At 44.3% G+C, this 18,852-nt stretch overlaps 1 protein-coding gene across 3 annotated transcripts in view; it reads right to left on the bottom strand.

Annotated features, from left to right (window-relative positions):
- Positions 1–2,875: 2,875 nt before the first annotated feature.
- LOC125740180 (tensin-3-like) overlaps positions 2,876–18,852 on the bottom strand; it is a 33,276-nt gene continuing 17,299 nt past the window's right edge. For all 3 annotated transcript variants that reach the window (XM_049011035.1, XM_049011036.1, XM_049011037.1), the window contains 14 exons: positions 14,699–14,838; positions 14,238–14,370; positions 13,909–13,989; positions 9,373–9,535; positions 8,370–8,782; positions 8,143–8,229; positions 7,855–7,986; positions 7,310–7,405; positions 6,798–6,875; positions 5,840–5,917; positions 5,237–5,405; positions 4,931–4,999; positions 4,794–4,823; positions 2,876–4,365 (listed from right to left, as the gene is read on the bottom strand). In XM_049011035.1, the coding sequence (XP_048866992.1) occupies positions 4,221–4,365; positions 4,794–4,823; positions 4,931–4,999; positions 5,237–5,405; positions 5,840–5,917; positions 6,798–6,875; positions 7,310–7,405; positions 7,855–7,986; positions 8,143–8,229; positions 8,370–8,782; positions 9,373–9,535; positions 13,909–13,989; positions 14,238–14,370; positions 14,699–14,838 (1,814 nt within the window). In that variant the 3' untranslated portion in view covers positions 2,876–4,220. The remainder of the gene's footprint in view (positions 4,366–4,793; positions 4,824–4,930; positions 5,000–5,236; positions 5,406–5,839; positions 5,918–6,797; positions 6,876–7,309; positions 7,406–7,854; positions 7,987–8,142; positions 8,230–8,369; positions 8,783–9,372; positions 9,536–13,908; positions 13,990–14,237; positions 14,371–14,698; positions 14,839–18,852) is intronic.

Below are 18,852 nucleotides of genomic sequence, written 5' to 3'. Positions count from 1 at the left end.
CTAATAAACAAACAGTGCAACATAGTTGAGTCCAGCACAGCTATTTGAGTCCAAACAGTCCAACCCATAAGGGTAGGGTATCAGATACTCAGGTACATGCTTAGCAAATGCAGCCATGAAGCAGCCGAGGGAGTAGGGGAACACACTGAGAACTAAATCAAACCTGGGAAATAATGGGAGACAGGTTGACCAGAGACACCTGCTGGCCAAATGGGGAAATGACATATAGAAGAGGGGAACAAAGGGACCGATCCATACATTTTGTCATATGGCTTCAGCAATTAATATTTTTTGATGAAACTTTGAATACTGGGGCAAACACTAATGATTTATGACCTAAGAAAAACAGTATTGCAACCAGTTCGATATTGTGAAATGCACATTCATCGTCAATTATCAAACGATCTTTTAGTTTCTTACAATGCAGCTGTAAAGACTTCAAGTGCAGCATATTTCTGGCTATATGAGGCCAATAAGGACAACCATAGGTTTTCGTTTAAAACCATTAATGATCTTGTTAATCCTGTTTTACAAACAGAGGCTTGAAGTGCTGTTACGTGTAAAAGCATTTTTTTATAAAAAGCTTTTTTTCGCTAGGAAAGTTAACAAAATTAAAACTTCTATTTTGCCTCCTCAGCCATACAGTGAGGTTCAGTGTGTGGAAAGGGTCCTTTTCAGTTTATTTAGACCAATTTCATAGCAAGAGCTCATTGAACTGTTGTATCAGTTTAAATCGTCATCTAGTCCTGTAGATGTCATACCCACTAGACTGCTCAAAGAAGTCAGTGATGTAGTACCTCCAGTTCTTTTATCTATTTTGAATAGTTCTTCGGCCATTGGTGTGGTTCCCAACTACTTTAAACTACTTTACAACACATGGTACAACCCATGGTATAACCCATGCTCAAGAAGCCACGATCAGTCAGATCCAAGTAATTATGGCCTATTTCCTTTTTATCTAAAATACTAGAAAAGTCTTAGCAATGCAGGAACTGGAAGTAGATGAGTAAAATAATGTTGTGAGTAGTAATAAAGTATTGAGAAGAAAGAAAGAAAGAAAGAAAGAAAGAAAGAAAGAAAGAAAGAAAGAAAGAAAGAAAGAAAGAAAGAAATTTCAATCTGGTTTTAAAAAAGAGACAGTGCAGAAACGATGCTCCTCAGGGTTACAAATGACATTTTAATGACTGAAGATACCGGGAATATCTCTGTGTTAATTCTCTGTGATTTAAGTACTGAATTTGGCACTTTTGATCATGCTATCATGATCAGTAGATTAAAACAGTGGGTGGGAATATGAGGAACCTCTTTGGCCTGGTTTTTCCTCATATCTATCAAATAGAACTTTTGCATTTGCTGTCGGCAAAGAAACTTCCTCTCCCTCCATACGTATATGTGGGGTGCCCCAAGGCTTAAGTTTAGGTCCAATTTTAGTTTCTCTATATATGCTCCCTCTTGGATCATACAGCAATACAACATTAACTTTCACAGCTATGCTGATGATTTACAGCTCTACCTGTCTTTGGATGCAAATGGTGCATCTAATTTATGAATTCTTTCAGCTTGTATTAATGATGTGAGAATTTGGATGTCCTATAACTTTATCCAGCTTAACACTGATAAGAGAGATTTTATTAATTGGCTCATAACTGAATACGGTTCATCTTAAGCAGGCTTTGGGTTCATTAGCACATAGTTTTAAACTGGTGTCTGGGAACTTACTGTTGGGGTACTTTTCAATTCCAGTTTGAACTTTGAACCTCCTGTAAATAAACTGGTACAGTCTGGCATTCAGCTGAGGAATAATGCATAGGTTCATAGGTCCGGTCAATCTGTCACGTGTGGCACAGGGAAGCAGGTGAAGGAAGCCGTGGATACGAACCAAAGGGGATTTATTTTCAGGGTAACACACTCCAAAACACACGCAACGTTAATGACCGGACTGGTGAAACATACTTAGATGCGGACTTAAATATACTGGACTAATGACAGTCAACAGTAAACAGCTGGCGAACACGGGGCATCCACATTGGGTAGATGAGGGGGCGTGGCTCACAGGAGGATCAGACGAGCGGGCGCCATGACACTTATCTTGTGAAGATACTGAACAGATCTTCGTGCTTTTATGACATCTTGCCTGGACTATCGTAATGGCTTATTTGCTACACTGAACGGCTCTCCTATCGTTCGTCTGCAGTTGGTAAGTAACACTGCAGCTAGATTACTTATGAGATCAAAGGCTCGTGAACATATTACCCTAATTTTGGCATCACTTTCCTGGCTTCCATTTCGATTTAGAATTTATTAAAAAGTTTTAATTACTTTAGAATTTAATTACTTGAGGCCTTGCTTGATACTTGAGCTACTGAGTATCATTCCGATTTGCTGGTATCCCATCAAACAGCCAGACCGTTAAGATCATCAGGTCACGTTTACTTGCCGTTCCAAAGTTCAGCCAAAGATGATACAGGATTTTTTTTTTTTGCGATGGCTTCCAGACTTTGGGTCGGCTTACCTATAAGCATTAGATAGGCTGACTCGCTAGTCATCGTTAAGGCTTGTTTGAACACATACTTTTATTGCTCAGCCTTTGCAAATGTATTTATCTCTTAATTTGCATTTAATGTTTTATAGATTTTATTTCATTATACATTATTCCACTTATTTAATTTGTTCTTGCATACATTATAGTTTGTATCTTTTCATCATTTTTGAGTGTTTACCTGGAATGTCATTTGCTTTATTTCTTTATTTGTTTCTGCTACTTTAGTCCTCTGTTGGTCCTGCCTGTTATAATGTGAAGCACTTTCTACTGCCCGGCTTGAAACGCTTGATACATATAAAGGTATAAAGGCAAATAATGACCAGCTTCAGCCAATGGTTTGAATGATTTATACAAGCAGTCCAGTAGAAAAAAATCAATATAATTATTGCCATTTATAGTTTTCCAATCCACTGTTGGATGTTCTACTTTTAGAGGTATATAAATTACAATATGTTTTACATAAATTACAAATAGTTTAAATGGTTTTACACATGCTGAAGTAGAAAAAAAAATACAATTTTGGCTTGTTAGTAAATCATACAGTATAGAGTAAAGCTACTCGAAATGAACCAATCAACATACAGTATTTAAGGAATGTTCAGGTTTTTATTTTTTAAACATATATAAACATTCCATTTCCATTTGCATATATACAGTATATTAATATGAGGGTGCAGTGGAATACTGTATTGGGTATTAAGTCATTGAAAGCCACAGATTCTTACTGTGGCTGGGTCTGTCAAACTCCCAGCTAGTAACACTAACAGTTTGCATCGAAATGCTCCCTTATCGTTTCATTATATGTACATTATTGTGTGAAATCTTAGACATTATAAAATTATTCGCAAACTATACAAACAGAGCACAGGCAGGTCGGTCCTTCTTGTAAAAAAAGAAGTCCTAAAATATTCAGAATGTTATAGACATCAAACTATTTAACCTTAAGACACTCAATACACTGAAAGTATGTATGATGCCTTCAAAATGTCTTTTAAAATAATTACCAAAAGTAAACGATGATAAATTACACGACTGAGAAAAAAAACACCTAAAATAAGCTACATATATCAATTAAACACTGTTGCGTATATAGACCAATCTGAGGTTTTTAGCGCAATAAAAATGTATTATATATAAACATAGCAATGTGGTGATAAAATATATTAGAGTTTAAATACAAAAATACTCTAGTGTTTATATAATGGTATTTTTAAGGGACAGGTAGCTAAATAAAATAATGGTGATGAGGGGCTTCAGCAGCAAGATCACCAAACATATGTACAGAAAGCAGTGTCTCCCCCTTTACAAAACAGGACCAATATAAGTTACGCACATTTACATCCATAATATAGCTGTTAGTATTTGATATGAAGCTGTGTTAATGTCACATCACTGGCATTGATCTGGGATATAGGTATATACAGTATTAACAGCACAAAATAACGATTAAAAATAACAAGCACCGGATGAAGGCATTCTGTTCAGTACCATTCAAACAAACATCTTGGAGACGCCAGGTAACAGTAACGGTACTTAGGAATGAGACTTTTGCCAACAACGTCAAAGCAGTCAGTCCCAGGCAGGAAGTATGAAAGACCATGTGTGCAGTTTCAGGCGAATGACCTGTATGTCATATCGTATGCAAGGCTGAGCACGGTCCTGCGGGTCTGCAGTGGTCCTACTTGGCCCTCGCTGACCCGATCATCACCTTGGAAACAAAGTTGACGATGGCACTGGCTGGCTGCTCGGGGTCGTGCTCGGCAAACAGGTGGCACAGGTTTTCCGTGGCGCTGCCCCCCTTCCTCGCCACGAAGCCGAAGATCCTGTGGAGGGAGGAGTCCAATATGTTTTCCCCTTTTAAAAAAATTGCTTGTTTCCTTTCTAATTAAAATAATAATAAAAACCAGTCAGTGATTGGGCGGGCCAGGCTCATGATTGGGCGGGCCAGGCTCATGATTGGGCGGGCCAGGCTCATGATTGGGCGGGCCAGGCTCATGATTGGGCGGGCCAAGCTTGTGATTGGGTTGGTCATGCTCATGATTGGGTGAGCCAGGCTCACGACTGGGCAGACCAACCACTGTCACACTGTGGAGTCAGGCCTGGTGGAGCTCATGATTTTAGCTTAGTATGGAGTTTAAAAAGAAGCTGGAAACTGACTTGGGTTTTTAATGCGTTGGAGCACTACAGCTGGTCATTTTCACTTTGATCCGGATGGGCCAGGTCTCAGACAGAAACACAGAGATAGACTTACTTCGCTATGGAAGAGCCATCTCTGGTCCACCTACATGAGACGAATGGAAAGAGACAATATTTACAGGCTGTTTCCGGTTGTGAAATAATTCCCTTAAAAGTGTGTTTAATTCATTATAGAAACTGGAGGTAACTTACTTCCGGTCTTGAGGGTCCAAGGCACAGAATATTACAGTGTTGACAGCATGATGTCTCCTGAAGAACAGTCTAGAAACAGAAGAAGAGAGGGATTGAGCCTGGATTGCTGTAACGTTCATCAGTGCTCCTGTCACATGGTGCATGATAGCATTACTGGAATGTGTGTGGTGGTATCGTCTTGGTGCTTGGCAAGGCCGTGTCCACCCCCTACTGCAGCATGATGCCCTCCCCCCCTCGCCCCCCCCATGCAAATGTCACATGACCCTCAGCATGTGAAGCCTGGGGCATAGTGGAGGCGGCACTCACTTCCTCTGATTGTCTGTGAGGGTGATGCCCTGGGCGGACACCTTGAAGTGCACCACCGTGGAAATGGGTGGCGGGTCCATGGCCAGGGTCAAGCTGGTGGCCTTCTGCACAGCCTGGTAGCCTGTTAGGGACTCCATCTCCACAGAGCCCAGGAACCACACATTACAGGCTGCGAGGGAGGACACACAGCTTAGGGAGCGTTACATGCCAGCGAGTCGTTTTTGGGTAGTGGTGTTTCGAATAATTCTTAATGTCTTAAGAGACACTCCAGTTCTATAATAAGCAGTAGAAGCAGTTGTTAGACAGATATTCCAATTTGTACCAATTATATACACTAGTGGGAAAAATTGTGTATGATTTGCAAAATCATGCATAAGATGATTAAAAAAGTAACTGGGACAATGGCTGAATAAAGTTCTGCAATCTCTAAAAATTGGAAGCGTTTCCATAATTTTGGCCACTAGTGTATTTGTATTCAACCTCAAAATATTATGGATATCTTGCTTGGAATCATTTTTTAAATTGATGATGATATCTTGGTGTGTTGAAATGATGTACAACACGTCTGAAAATGTGATGTATCTGCAGGTATATTGCTGGTACCTGCTCCCTGTTTGAGCAGCTCTGCCGCCGAGTTGGTGGCTGTCTGTGCTGAAGGCCCTACGATGTCCTCCAGAGGATCTGCAGAAGGCGGGAGACCAGGACTCAGGCTGGCTCTGATACATCGACATCTCACTCACCGGCCCCTTCTGTGTTCTCAGGCTTTACGAACCACAAGCACAGGCTCGAGGGAAACAGAACATGATGACTAAACTGAAAAGTGAAATATGGGCCAGTTTATCAATGTATCCATCACTGAGCCCCTGAAGTGCTTGCGTGTTATACTGTACTCTGTACTGCCATACAGCTTTAATTTGTCCTAAATATAACAATGATGCTTTTGCCATCAGGTTAGTTAACGGTCAGCAAACCACATTGAATTAGAGTGGGATGTAGTAGAATGGATTGGATTGAATGAACTGGAACGAAATGGATTGGATATGAGTGGATTGGAATGTAATGAAATCAACTGGATGGGAATCGATCAAAATGGAATCAATGGGAGTGGAAGGGACTGGACTGAAATGGATAAGAATGGACTGATTTGAATAGAATGGATTGGATTGGAATGTATTGGAACTGAATGGAATGGACTGGATTGGAATGGAGAGAACTGGACTGTAATGCACTGGATTGGAATGGACAGAACTGGACTGTAATGCACTGGATTGGAATGGAGAGAACTGGACTGTAATGCACTGGATTGGAATGGACAGAACTGGACTGTAATGCACTGGATTGGAATGGACAGAACTGGACTGTAATGCACTGGATTGTGATAGAATGGATTGGAATGGATGAAATTATTTTGGACAAACGTTGAAGGTTATGTCATGGGTAAAAATCAGCTTAACTGGGGAGGTGGATGAAGGTGAATGTAGCAAGGCTGCGTCTAGAGACACAGCTCTAGGGTGGTCATCGGGCCACCAGGTCAATAGAAGCAGGGTGAGAGAGTGCTCACCTCGGTCAGGTATGATGAGCATGCAGGGCAGGGCCAGTGAGCTGACTGAGTGGTGACACACCAGGGCTGCGAGGCTGCCTGTGGGAGCAAACGCAAGGGGAGCCTCAGCGCCTTTGACGACACACTGTGAAGCCCATGCGGACTCGGCGCCTAGTACCACATTCGTGTGGCTCTTTCACGGTCACGTTCAAATTCTTATTGTTCGTCAATAAAGCACAAAGAATTTGAATGAGTTCTGTTAACAGTAACAATTTATATAACGTTTCAAGGAATGTGCATACACTTCAGGATTAAGTTAAAGACTTTATTCATGAATCAGGGTTCTCACTTCTTGTAGCTAGCTTCACAACTACAGGACATGGTTATCTTTCAGTGTTGCCACTGGGCGGAGACTCTCCATTCCCTTCGCCTGCTGTATTTTGAATTCAAGGATACACGCAGAGGCTCACACGCCCGCACATTGCATTGCGACATTTCCGAAAGGGAGGTACAACTCGGGAGAGGAGATTTACCAAAGTTTGGCTCTTTAGGACACCCTTTGAGCCGCACACCCTTCTGCGTGCGCTCGATCAGAAAGTGTCGAACCAGCTCATTAGACAGGTCACCCCCTGCAAAACACAGACGTGAGGGACCTACATTTTATCTCTGCTTTTGTACAAATTATTAAGCTACTAGGAAGCTATAAGTAAAATACAAAGGAACCACCGGCATCTAAACCCATTAAATAATAATAAATATGAAGGCTGGCTATGCTTTTTCACATTGATCACATCTGACAAGCGGTAGATCCGCGCACATTTAACACCAATTCTATCTGCGCAATACGCTGGAAAGGTGGCACCCAGCTGTGATGGATTCCTCTCCCCTTTCACAGGCATGACAGGTCAAACTCCACTCTTGAGGAGATGCCTGGGGTTTACTGGCCCTACAGCCAAGGGGGTGCTATGTGTGTTATAGCTTCTATGTTAGTTCTCCCAGTTAACAAATTGCATCTGCACTTCCCTGCAAGTCTGACAGAGGGTGCTGTTTATCCAATCAATTGAGGGGAAGCGCCCACCTCTCTTGCTCTGCTGCAGCACGGAAGGAGGGGGCGTGGCGACCTTCATGGCCAACCCATAGGCCCCTCGGAATGAGTGGCTGTCCCGAACTATGAAGGATCCAGGCTCTTTGTCCTTCAGCACCGCGATGGCTGCAAGAGTTTGGAAACACAAAGGACCAAGTGTGACAGGGCAACACCGTTCTCTTCCTGGTGTGACATATGACATCAGAATGTTATATGAATGTGTAAAGATGTTACGCAAATCACACAAATCTTGGATTTTTGATGTAAAAAAAAAACACTAACCTTGATCTCTTGAGATGTCTGGCTTGTACCAAAATTTGGATGTGTCCTGCACAAACTTCACGGTCTCCTGCTTGCCAGCAAACACATCTTAGAAGGCAGAAAATGCACAAACGATAGGCACACATTAAAATTCGGGTGATGCATATTGATTGAGAGACTGGGGAGGCCAAGCGTAGAGGGCTATTGTTTGGAATAAGCAAAGCCGGAGTGGGGATGTAGGGGCGTACCATGTACCGACGGGGGTGCACTCGCAGCTCGCGCTGAGGGGTCTGGTAGGGGGCTTTCGCAGGGGATGTTGGTGGGACTCCCACTGTGGTTGATTAGGATCTGAGACCCAAACCCCAGGCCATGTTCTCCCTGGGAGACCCTCCTCTTCTCTGGGAGGGGCGGTTGCTCCGGAACCCCGTTCACACCCGCATCCCCCTCGCTGGGACTGGAGCTGTCATGCTCCTCAAAGCTCTGGCCAGAACTGCAGCTCAGAGGGTACCGGACGTGGTAGGAGGTGACGCCTTCATTCGTGTGGGTGGAGCCATATTGGGTCTGTGGGTTGTACTCCAAGTAACCAGGGTACTGGGAAGCGAATCCAGGTCCAGACCCACCGAGAGAGCACTGCTGCCTCAGTCGGGGCTTAGAGGTCGAGCTGGAACATACAATGCAGTGAACTTAATGCTCCATGACCGCACTGGTCCATCATAGTATCACATCTGCAAATCAGCTTCTTCAAATCAACAGCTTGACTTGGAATATTTACAACAATATTTTGAGAAATACTTTGGCAGAATAACACAATGTACACTTTAGGAAAACCCTAAAATGTTTTCTAACAGCTCGTAACAGTAGCACTTCACACGACGAGCATTATGGAGGAGAACATGCATGATACGGAGCTTGTGCATGGGAATTATAATAATCCATCAGCGTAGTATGACGTTCAATTTTACATTTAATTTATGCAGCGTATACTTTTATACAAAGTGACATATATACTTGGGAGGACCGGGGTCACCCAGACCCCATCTGGGTGTAAGGGATTTGCTCAAGGCCCCATCAGTGAAATCACTCTGCTGACCCTTGGATTTGAACTAGTGACCTTCCGATCGCAGGCACTGTGTTGTAACCAGCTGAGCCACACACTGTCCTCCCAAATATGTATATGTACAGAATGGGACTGCACTCCTTTGAGGTGCAATTCTGCATTAATTAGATTTAGTACTTAATGACAGGCAGTACCTCTCTGTCCTGGAAATGAGACCGTCGACAGATCCCGCACGCATGGATGCGAATGGCCGCTGGTATGCAGCAGGGTTGGGGGGCCCTGGGAAAGCCACGGGGAAGCCCTCCCCATCGAGCGACACTGCGATGTGACCCAGGCTCTCAGGGTGTCCCCTGGACTCTACAGGTAAACACACAACACAACCAATCAGTCATAAACCATTACATCTGCTATAAAATGATGGCAAAACCAGTTCCTTGGGTTCCCCCACTGGAAAGCCTGACTGGGAAACCTCCTCTGGTTTGTCTTAGAGGTTTTCATCGCTGGTACCAACCCCGCTGTGCACAGTGCAAGCGCCTTACTTGAAAATCAACTCAAGTCAGACTTTCCATTTTGGCTGGTAACTTCCACTTTTCTAAGTTCACTGGCCAAAAGTGGGGGGAAACAAATCACCTTAGCTTCTCCCTGTACTGCTGAATGAATGTTCGAATTGGCGATTGGTATCACAGCTGGGGAGCGCAGAAGCATACAGCTGTATTTCAAATTACCTCCTTAGCCGCCTATAATGTGCGCTTTATGTAGGTAATGTAGGGAATGAGTAAATAGGGAACAAATGGAGACTGTGGAAAACAGGCAGCCTCTGATTCTTTGAGGATCCAAGGACTTCTGTTCGTCGTTGTGCGAGAGGGTATGCAAGTACAGGTTTGTTGAATCTTTGGAGACTCTCCCATGAAAAATACGCTGACATTGTACAATCATGTGATGTAGATCTCCAAGCAGCTGGATGTGTCTCATCAACTTGAACCTCAGCATTGAGACCTCGAAGGTGGAATCGTAATCTTAGGGGAGGGTCTATGTTCCAGCGTTCAGAGGCTTTGATTTCCAGATAATCGTCCTCATTGACATAGAAGCTGCACCCATAATGTCAACAAGACCGACCAATGTGCTCTTGAGGTGGGGGCAGGACAGCCAGGGATCCGAGCGTGTTCGGGTGGGCCAGGAAGGTGGGGGTAGTCATTGACATTGGGCTGGGGAGGCCCCCCCTGATTAGACTCCCCAACAAACTTGCGGAGGACCTTAATAAAGAACAATGCCTCCCCCACTGGCAGCATTCCTCAGGTGAAACACCCCCCCCCGACCTACAACACGCTGCCTGGGGGCCTTTGTCACCATCTGTGGGTTAGAAAACCTGCACCCTAACCCCCCCCCCCCCCCCCCCGCCCAGCTTTCGTATGACCTCGCTCACTCCCCATACCCCTAGAGGTGCCAAAAGGAATTCAGAGTTCACCATCTACACATCAAACTCCTCTCCATGGAGGCCGCCCCCCCCCCCATCCTCCAGCCTTTGTTATGTTTCCATAGAAACACAAGTAATTCCAAATCACCTTCGGTGCTCCCAAAATATAGCACAGAGACGCGTTCCAGATGGCTGCCGCCTCGTGTGGACCAGCTGGTTATCCCAAACCAGAGAGGCCCTAATGAGCGTCCCAAGAAGGCAGGATTGAGTGGGCGGGGTCAGGCATTACCTCAAAGATGGCCTCTGCGGCAGGGCCTGCGTGTGGAAAGACGCTTAAAATGTAGCGCTGTGCCACTCTCAGAAGAAAGGGGAGCCCTATTCTGTGCCTAATCCGCCAGGACTCTCGGCCTCCTCAGCTCGGAAATCAACATAAATAAGCCCAAAACCATAAAATAACAGCCAAAGAAAGATGCATGAATACAGTGAAAGGCTACCCCAAGGGTACGAAACACAAAAATTAGCCACACGCTTCTGATATACTCTATTTATAGCTCTGCTTCTCAATCAGGCAAATGAAGTACGTCCATCAGAGAAACAGTGGGTTTAGGGGCCTGAACTGATCACTGTACATATGCAGGGTATTGGATGGCTAGATAGTTTCTGGTCCTTGCAGCTACGTACCATTTACAGTGCTGTGGAGTTTTACTGGTTAGTCCCTGGAAAAATGACACACACTCTGCTTTTGCCAGTCAGGATCCGTGACACATTCCCGAACTCGCATTTCATCCCAGTGCAGTCAGTTTCTCATCTGCGCAGTGACACAAATTAGTAATCTGGTGCGACGATCATTCCATTTAAATATATGCATGTGAGCAAGATCCATCAGTCAAATGATGGCATCTGTGGTTTTATAATATGTGGGCGGAAAAAATTCAGTGATTTATAAATTCTCCCAGCAATCAGTAATTTGCGCTGAAGCGACATAAAAACAAGCTAATTTGAAGTCATTGAAAGGAAGAAAATCCCAAGTAAACACGCAACAATAATAGAGAAATATAACTGTCTCATGGATGGTGAGACCGCTCCGTAATTATGCAGATGTTTACTATGAAGGCCTTGTTTTTTTTAGATAAAAATTCCTAGAAAAAGCAACCAGTCAGTAAAGTCATTCCGATGAAACCGCGCAAAGAATCCAACAGGAAATCCCGCCCATCCCAACCGAGTGATGGTTTCATCCCAAAAATGTTCAATCTGACAGAATAAAGAGCATGAGTCAGAACGCGGCGAATGGTAAACTACAACCATAGGTGTTTACTCCTCCGAAGATTCTATCACGCCATTTCTATCGTTCTCCTCCTTTCTTGCCCTCTTCTTGCACGTGCCGGTGGAGACGGGAGGACCTGCGGAGGAGACGAACTGGTCTACGTACCGAGAGAAGTCGTCATGAAGGAGAATAGGTTCTGTGGAATGCTGAGGAAATCTCGGATGTGTCCGCCGGGAGCCTGGACCTCACAACCTCCCCGTTACAGACTCCTCTGAGCTCTACGGGAGACAGCCCTTCTCCCGGGACCTTATCTATCCCCTGTTTACATACCCCCCCCCCCCATTTTTCCCCTCCCTGCCTCTCTCGCTGCCCTGGTCAAACAGAGCCAGACATGACAGAAGCGGGTGAATGAAGTCATAAACGCAACAGGATCACTTCATGCACTTTATCTCCAGATGGAAGACAGTCTCCCAGTTGTTTCCAGCTTTGTCATTCCTGTTCCCGACTGACGTTCAGCTCCCCTCCCTTCATTCAGCGACCAGCGGCCATTGTTTCTCTGTCTCCACAATCTGTTCCCTCAAAGGACACTGTAGAATGTCGGGAATGACCTCTGACCCCTGACCAGGCATGCAGGCTTATCTGCACTCCATTATCACTTCGGGAGAATGTCAACTACTGCATTTTTTAAATTGCAAATCAAAGTGTCCTGCATTTAAGGACTTCATCTAGGGGGCTGAGATCATCCTCGGAACATCACTTGTTTTGTGACTGTCTCCATTTCTGGGATGGTCTAAACATACCAGATACGCAAGATATTCGAGATTTAACATCTGAAATGCTGCATGTTCCAGCTGTCTACTAAGTTTATTAAGATAAAACACAGACGGACGCACACACACACACACAGTCGTGTAATCATATCTTTTTGGGGACCGTTCATTCATTTCTATGGGAAATATGCTAATGCTAACTATGAGAACCTTAACCCCAACCCAGCCCTAACCGTAACCATAAGTAACCAAACAAAATACAAGAGTTTTTGCATTTTTAGTTTTTTCATTGCAGTCACTCCAGGAAACTGGCTCCCATAAAGTAAGGTATACCTGGACCACACACACACACACACACACACACATATATTAATATATATATATATATATTTTTTTTACTTTTGTTATTTTTTGTCAAATATCATCATCCATCACTACACAGGCTTCAGTAAGCGTTAGCCCCACAGTGTTACAGGCCAAAATGCGGCAGATTGTGTAGGAATCTTCTGGTAACTATACGGATCTGCTCTCCACTGAGATAATCTCTGGCACCAGAGGAAGGATTCTTAGTTCATTAATGACAGTGACTATTATCCCGTTTTTCATGCTTATTGCAAAACAAAAGAAAATATGCGAAGCAAATATCAGTTTCTATGACTCCGGGATTTATGCTTTATTTTTGTTTTTTTGTAGTTTCAGACAGTTTTTCGCCTTGGGGAGTCCCCGAGGCGGGCTGCCACGGCCCCCGCTAAAAGACTTTAGAAAGACGTTGAACAATTTGACTTTTGAAAGGTGTTTGGAGTGTTGAAAGGTAGACCTACAAGGTCATCTGCTCAACTGGTTCCTCTGGTCGCAACCACTAACTAAATGAATCAGGCAATTATAAACCTGCAACCTAAGGCAATTTACCTAAAGAAAGATTGCAACACTTGTACATGTGTTGTGTGAGCTGCATCAATTTTGGGCTGCGACTCCCATGAAACCCATCCACCTTCTAGGAGGTGACTGACTGTATGTCATTTTGAAGGAATCCTAAAGCATTAAGGGATTTACCGCATTAGTCAAGGTATTAAATAACCATGCATCAGTCAACAGTGTTTTGTATTCTAGGCGTGCTCACACAGGTGCCCACACACAGACTAACGTACGCATGTAGACACCCACACAAAGCTATCCCGCACCTTAACCACTAGGGGGAGCTCCTGTATGCTGTGACAGACTGACAAAGGGAGCCACCTGATGAACAGCGCAACCACGGTGTGACCAGGAAGCGAAGACCTACCGCGTTCTGTCCTCTGCACGCCAAGGGAGGCGCCGGGCCGGGATCCGGCAAGTCCATGGGAAAACTCGAACAGGTCTTTTGCTGAGAAGAGGAGGAACGGAGATCTCGTGTCAGCCGTTTCCCAGAATCCCGTGCAAGAGATAGGGCTCAGTGGTAAAATACGGCGAATAATTTCAACAATGAGCCAACAAATATGGGCAAAAGGCATGCAAAGTACTGAGAGGAAGAGGGCGCTATTTCATTAAGAGTTATGAGCATAGAAGGCCTTTTGACTGGCTTCCAGGCTTCCAGGTACCATACTGCCCCCCCCCCCCCCCCCCCCCCTTTACCATAGGGCGTTGGCGGAGGGATGGGGAAGGCAGGAGTGGAAGCCACCATCTCCGCTCCAGCAGGCACTTTTCCAGAAAATTCCTCAGAGTGTGGCTTGTTCTCTATGCTGTCGCTCCTGTACAAGACACCTAGCTGAAGGCCAAATAAGAACAACACACTGTTATTTCTGCACCGACAGCACGTCTAAAACATTAACGACACCTCAATGACACATGTCACACATCGCAGTCAGGTTACATATAGCCTTATCACTTTTGTGCTACCCAACAAGGCATGTGGCTGATAAAAAAGGCAAATGAACACATCAAATATACTAATTTTCTAATACATTCCCACACATTTTGAGCATCTTGGGCTTTTATTACGTATACATTGGTAACGGATGTTTGCTGTTTTTTATGTCGGCTACAGGCGCCGTCAACAGGATTCCAATGATCTGCTGGTGGGCGGAGCCAGCTACCTGAGAGGATGGCAGACCAGGTGTGTAGATGGCAGAGTTCTGGATCTCGTCCTCTGTACCCCACCTCGAGTGCTCTGTCGCACTGTGCTGTCGGCTTAGGCCGTGTCTTGTGACTGCTCTGTACTCAGAAGCTGTGGTATCTACAGGAGATGAGGAAGGGAGAGAGCAGAGCATCAGAACCTGTCAACATGGAGAATTAAGCAGGATGACTTCACTGCATATTGTAACTTATGTTGTATGTGAATGAATGGTGCAAGCATCATTATAAATTAAACTACAAGATTTTAAATCCACATTTAATCAACAAACTAAATGTAAACAAACTATTTAATACACATTTTTTGAAAAGGGCTACTGAGTTTTCTCTAAGAGGCTTGAATCTTTTCAGTGATCCAGTTGGGACAGTCTCCAAGAAACACAAACCCCCTAACACTGTCATCATATTTTTTAATACTCTATATATTTTTTCGGTTACTGTTAATACAAGATAATTCCTTTCTGGGTAAAGGGTGACACTGAGTACTGAAAGCGGTACAGAACTATAATGCAATCAACGAACATCAAAAAAAAACATATGAACAAACTCAATCCGATTACTTTCACGCAGTGAAGTCGTTTTGCCCACAGTTTCAATGTGTGAATCCACTGCAACTTAGATACTTACTCAAAGGTAGTTATTGCTAATATCAAGTGGCATCAGTCTACAAGGTTCGCTGTGTTTCGCAATTTATTGTACTTTGTGCTTGAGTTTCCTGTCTATTAACAACAGAACTGAGATTTCATGCGTTAGTCCAGGGCTGCCTGGGAAGAAGGGCACGTGCAGTTCCATGAATGAGAGGAAGCCAACCATCTCATGGACTTAGAGTACTTCTGGGAATTGGAGCCTGCTGCATCGGACCTGGGGCTAAATGATGGAGGACAAAGCAGTAACCAGAACTGGGCCATGTCACATGGACTCCTCTCTGCCCCTCACATTCCAGGAGGCCCCCTGAGCTAAGCCGCTTGGGAGGGGGGGGGGGGCTCTCGCACACATCTGCCCGCCACATGAATCAGCCAGCTGCTACAGCCATCTGCCCTACTGCCTTTTCCAGAGGTCGCCCGCCCCCTAGCGCTCTGATGTCAGCACCAATGAGAGCCGAGAAGCTCAAAACCAAGCAGGCGACATACATACAGGCCAGTAGTATTTAAGGTACTGGAACCAGAAAAGTCTTACTGAGCAAAGTCACTAGAAAAGGTCCCGGTCCTTGAATATACCAGTATGAGATGCATAGATCGTTTTCCTTCATTTTCAGCCGGAAAGATCGACAGCAAGTAAATATGAATGGGAATAAAGTTACCGAACTAGTTTGCTTTGTCACATACAGTGAACCTGAGAGCTTGCAGTTAGTGTCAGGCAGCCAAACAGCAACAAGAATGCTTTTGCAGTGCTAATTGTGGTTTGTGGTTGGTGTGGTTCTCATAGCCCTTTTCACCAGTACCAGGTTTATCGGGCAGGTGGATGAGAAGGGAAAAGACCACAAAACATGCAGCCATCTAACCTAACATACAGAGACCAAATCTGCCACCAAATCCTATCCCACATGACCTGACCACATGAGTGCAAGCCCCGATCAGAGACACTGGAAAACACTGGAAACTGCCCAATAAGGGACCTCAACACCATCGTAAAACTAACCAGATGTTCCTGGAATCATTTATCCAAGACATCCCCAAGTACACGAGTTTACAGGAGTATTTCCAGAGAACCAGTGAGCCAGACAATCAAACTCTACCAGGATTCACCAGGACAAAACATGCGATAAATATATATTACATTAAGGAATCCACACTGTGGTGAGAGACACCAAATCATGCGGTACTATGTCAGCGGCAAGGTTACTGAGACACAGGACAGACAGCACACAGAGGTTGTTGATTCAGGTGGGGCACTTAATGAGCACATGTTGACGGTTTACGTTAGTCCCGAGGTGGTGTTTGTAGACCAGAGTATCTTATAGTCACCTGTCTGCCTCATTCATCAGGGCCAGAATTGTAGAAAGTCCTTTAATTTGGAGAGAACTTAAGGCAATGTTTTAGCTCTTCTTTAAACCTTAGTGCCAATCAAATCTTGTAGCAACATCTGTAGGTGACAAATAGCATAGTTGTATCCCAGAAGCAAAAGCAATGTTTGAAATGTGATCTTTACAGATGATCTTTTTATTAAAAAAAAAAAAAGCTCAGTGATGACCTTCTCTTGCAGCTTGGGGTGATTCGACAACAACATGACTGGCCTGAGTAGCAGCCATCCATCAACATGTTTCCTATCACAGGCAGAGACACTTTGCCTCGGGGGAACTCTGGTCATGGAAATTCCACAAGCCGCGGTTCACACAAAAACAGATGTTTGATTGTTTTCATTCCCCCCGCTTTTTTTCAGGCTAGCTTTTGCATGCAGGCGAGATTTACACACTGTTGACAGCTGACATGAAAAGCAGGAGCAATGGAGCGACACACAGTGACTGTGTTTTTATCAGCTAAATGACCTAGAGGCATCGAAGGTGAAATCGTTGGATGCTGACAGTCCCCAGTTCACGGTTCCATAAACAAAAAAAGAAAAAAACTTGTGATTTAATTTAATTCTAATGGATCTTTATTCAGAGAAGCACTGAGAATTAGCTCATGTCTGTATTTCTGCTATGTTTAGACAGCAGACATTTTCAAGGACGCTAAATGCAGTATTGAGGGGTCAGTTCCGGCATTTCAGTAATGCCCAAACGACGATTAGAGTTGGGAAATAAAAAGCGCAAGCGAGGCACGTTCATCTGAGTCGCACAACAGTTCCTCAGACCGTCATATTGCAGTAGTTAGGAATCAGCGAAGAGTTACATGCCGAATACAGAATACAGGTGTGAAGCAAAAGCGGGGATTACGGACTTCAGACACATTCCTTTAGCCTTACGGAGCGGTGCCTCAAATCGATACTCTCAATACGGAGAGAACGATAACATCTGGCAGCTGAAATATTAGTGCCACGGACCTCTGGCTGACAAAAGCACTCGCTGTGCTCGAGTTTCACGCCTGGCATGCCTTCCCGGTCTCACACATGAAAGTATAAACTGTAACAAAAAAGAGACTTCCTATTCACATGCTCCTACTCCTCCCAGATCGGTAGTTTACGGGAAAACAGCTCTAACTGTGCAGGAGAGTAGCGTTTCATTTAGTTGATCACACGGTCAGGTTACAGACCCAAAGCCAGTATGGGGATTACAGTCAGTGATTAAACACTCAGACAATGTGTACAGACAGAATCCTTAGCACATTCTCATCAAAGATGCTTCAATATCAGTATTAGTGCACAAGACCAGAAATGGAAACTGGTTAGGAACCTGTTCAGATTTGAGCAAAGTTTTCTTCATGTAAGAGATGCTACATATTTGGATTAAGCTTCTCATAGTGACTCATTCACTTGGTGAAGCATCAGATATAGTTTAATTGGACAATGATGATGGATGACAGGTATAAGGTGTCCTGATGACCAAGACAATTCATACTGTTAGTTCAGCGCCAGCTTTTCTGTGTCAGTGGGAGGAACGTGACTCCAAGATACCCAGGAGATACCCAGGAGATGCACAGAAGATACCCAAGAGACATTCCAAGATACCCAGGAGATACCCAAGAGATGCACAGAAGATACCCAAGAGACATTCCAAGATATTCAGGAGATACTCAAGACATGCTCCAGTATACCCAGGAGATTCCCTAAGATACCCAGCAGGTACCCGAGAGATACCCAGGAGGTACCCAAGAGATGCTCCAGTATACCCAAGAGATTCCCTAAGGCACCCAAGAGATACCCAAGAAATACCCCAAGATACCCAGGAGATACCCAAGAGATGCTTCAGTATACCCAAGCGATATCCAAGATACCCAGGAGATACCCAAGAGATGCTTCAGTATACCCAAGAGATATCCAAGATACCCAGGAGTCACCCAAGAGATGCTAAATTATACCAAGGAGATACCCAGTAAATACCCTGAGATACCCAGGAGATACCCAAGAGATGCTCCAGTATTCCCAGGAGATTCTCAAAGACACCCAGGAGATATACCAAAAATACCCCAAGATACCCAGGAGATGCCCAAGAGATACCCCAAGATACTCAGGCTATACGTAA

The sequence above is a fragment of the Brienomyrus brachyistius genome, chromosome 4 (assembly GCF_023856365.1).
Source record: "Brienomyrus brachyistius isolate T26 chromosome 4, BBRACH_0.4, whole genome shotgun sequence".
NCBI classification, from domain to species: Eukaryota; Metazoa; Chordata; class Actinopteri; order Osteoglossiformes; family Mormyridae; genus Brienomyrus; species Brienomyrus brachyistius.
This window is presented reverse-complemented; position numbering and strand designations above follow the sequence as displayed.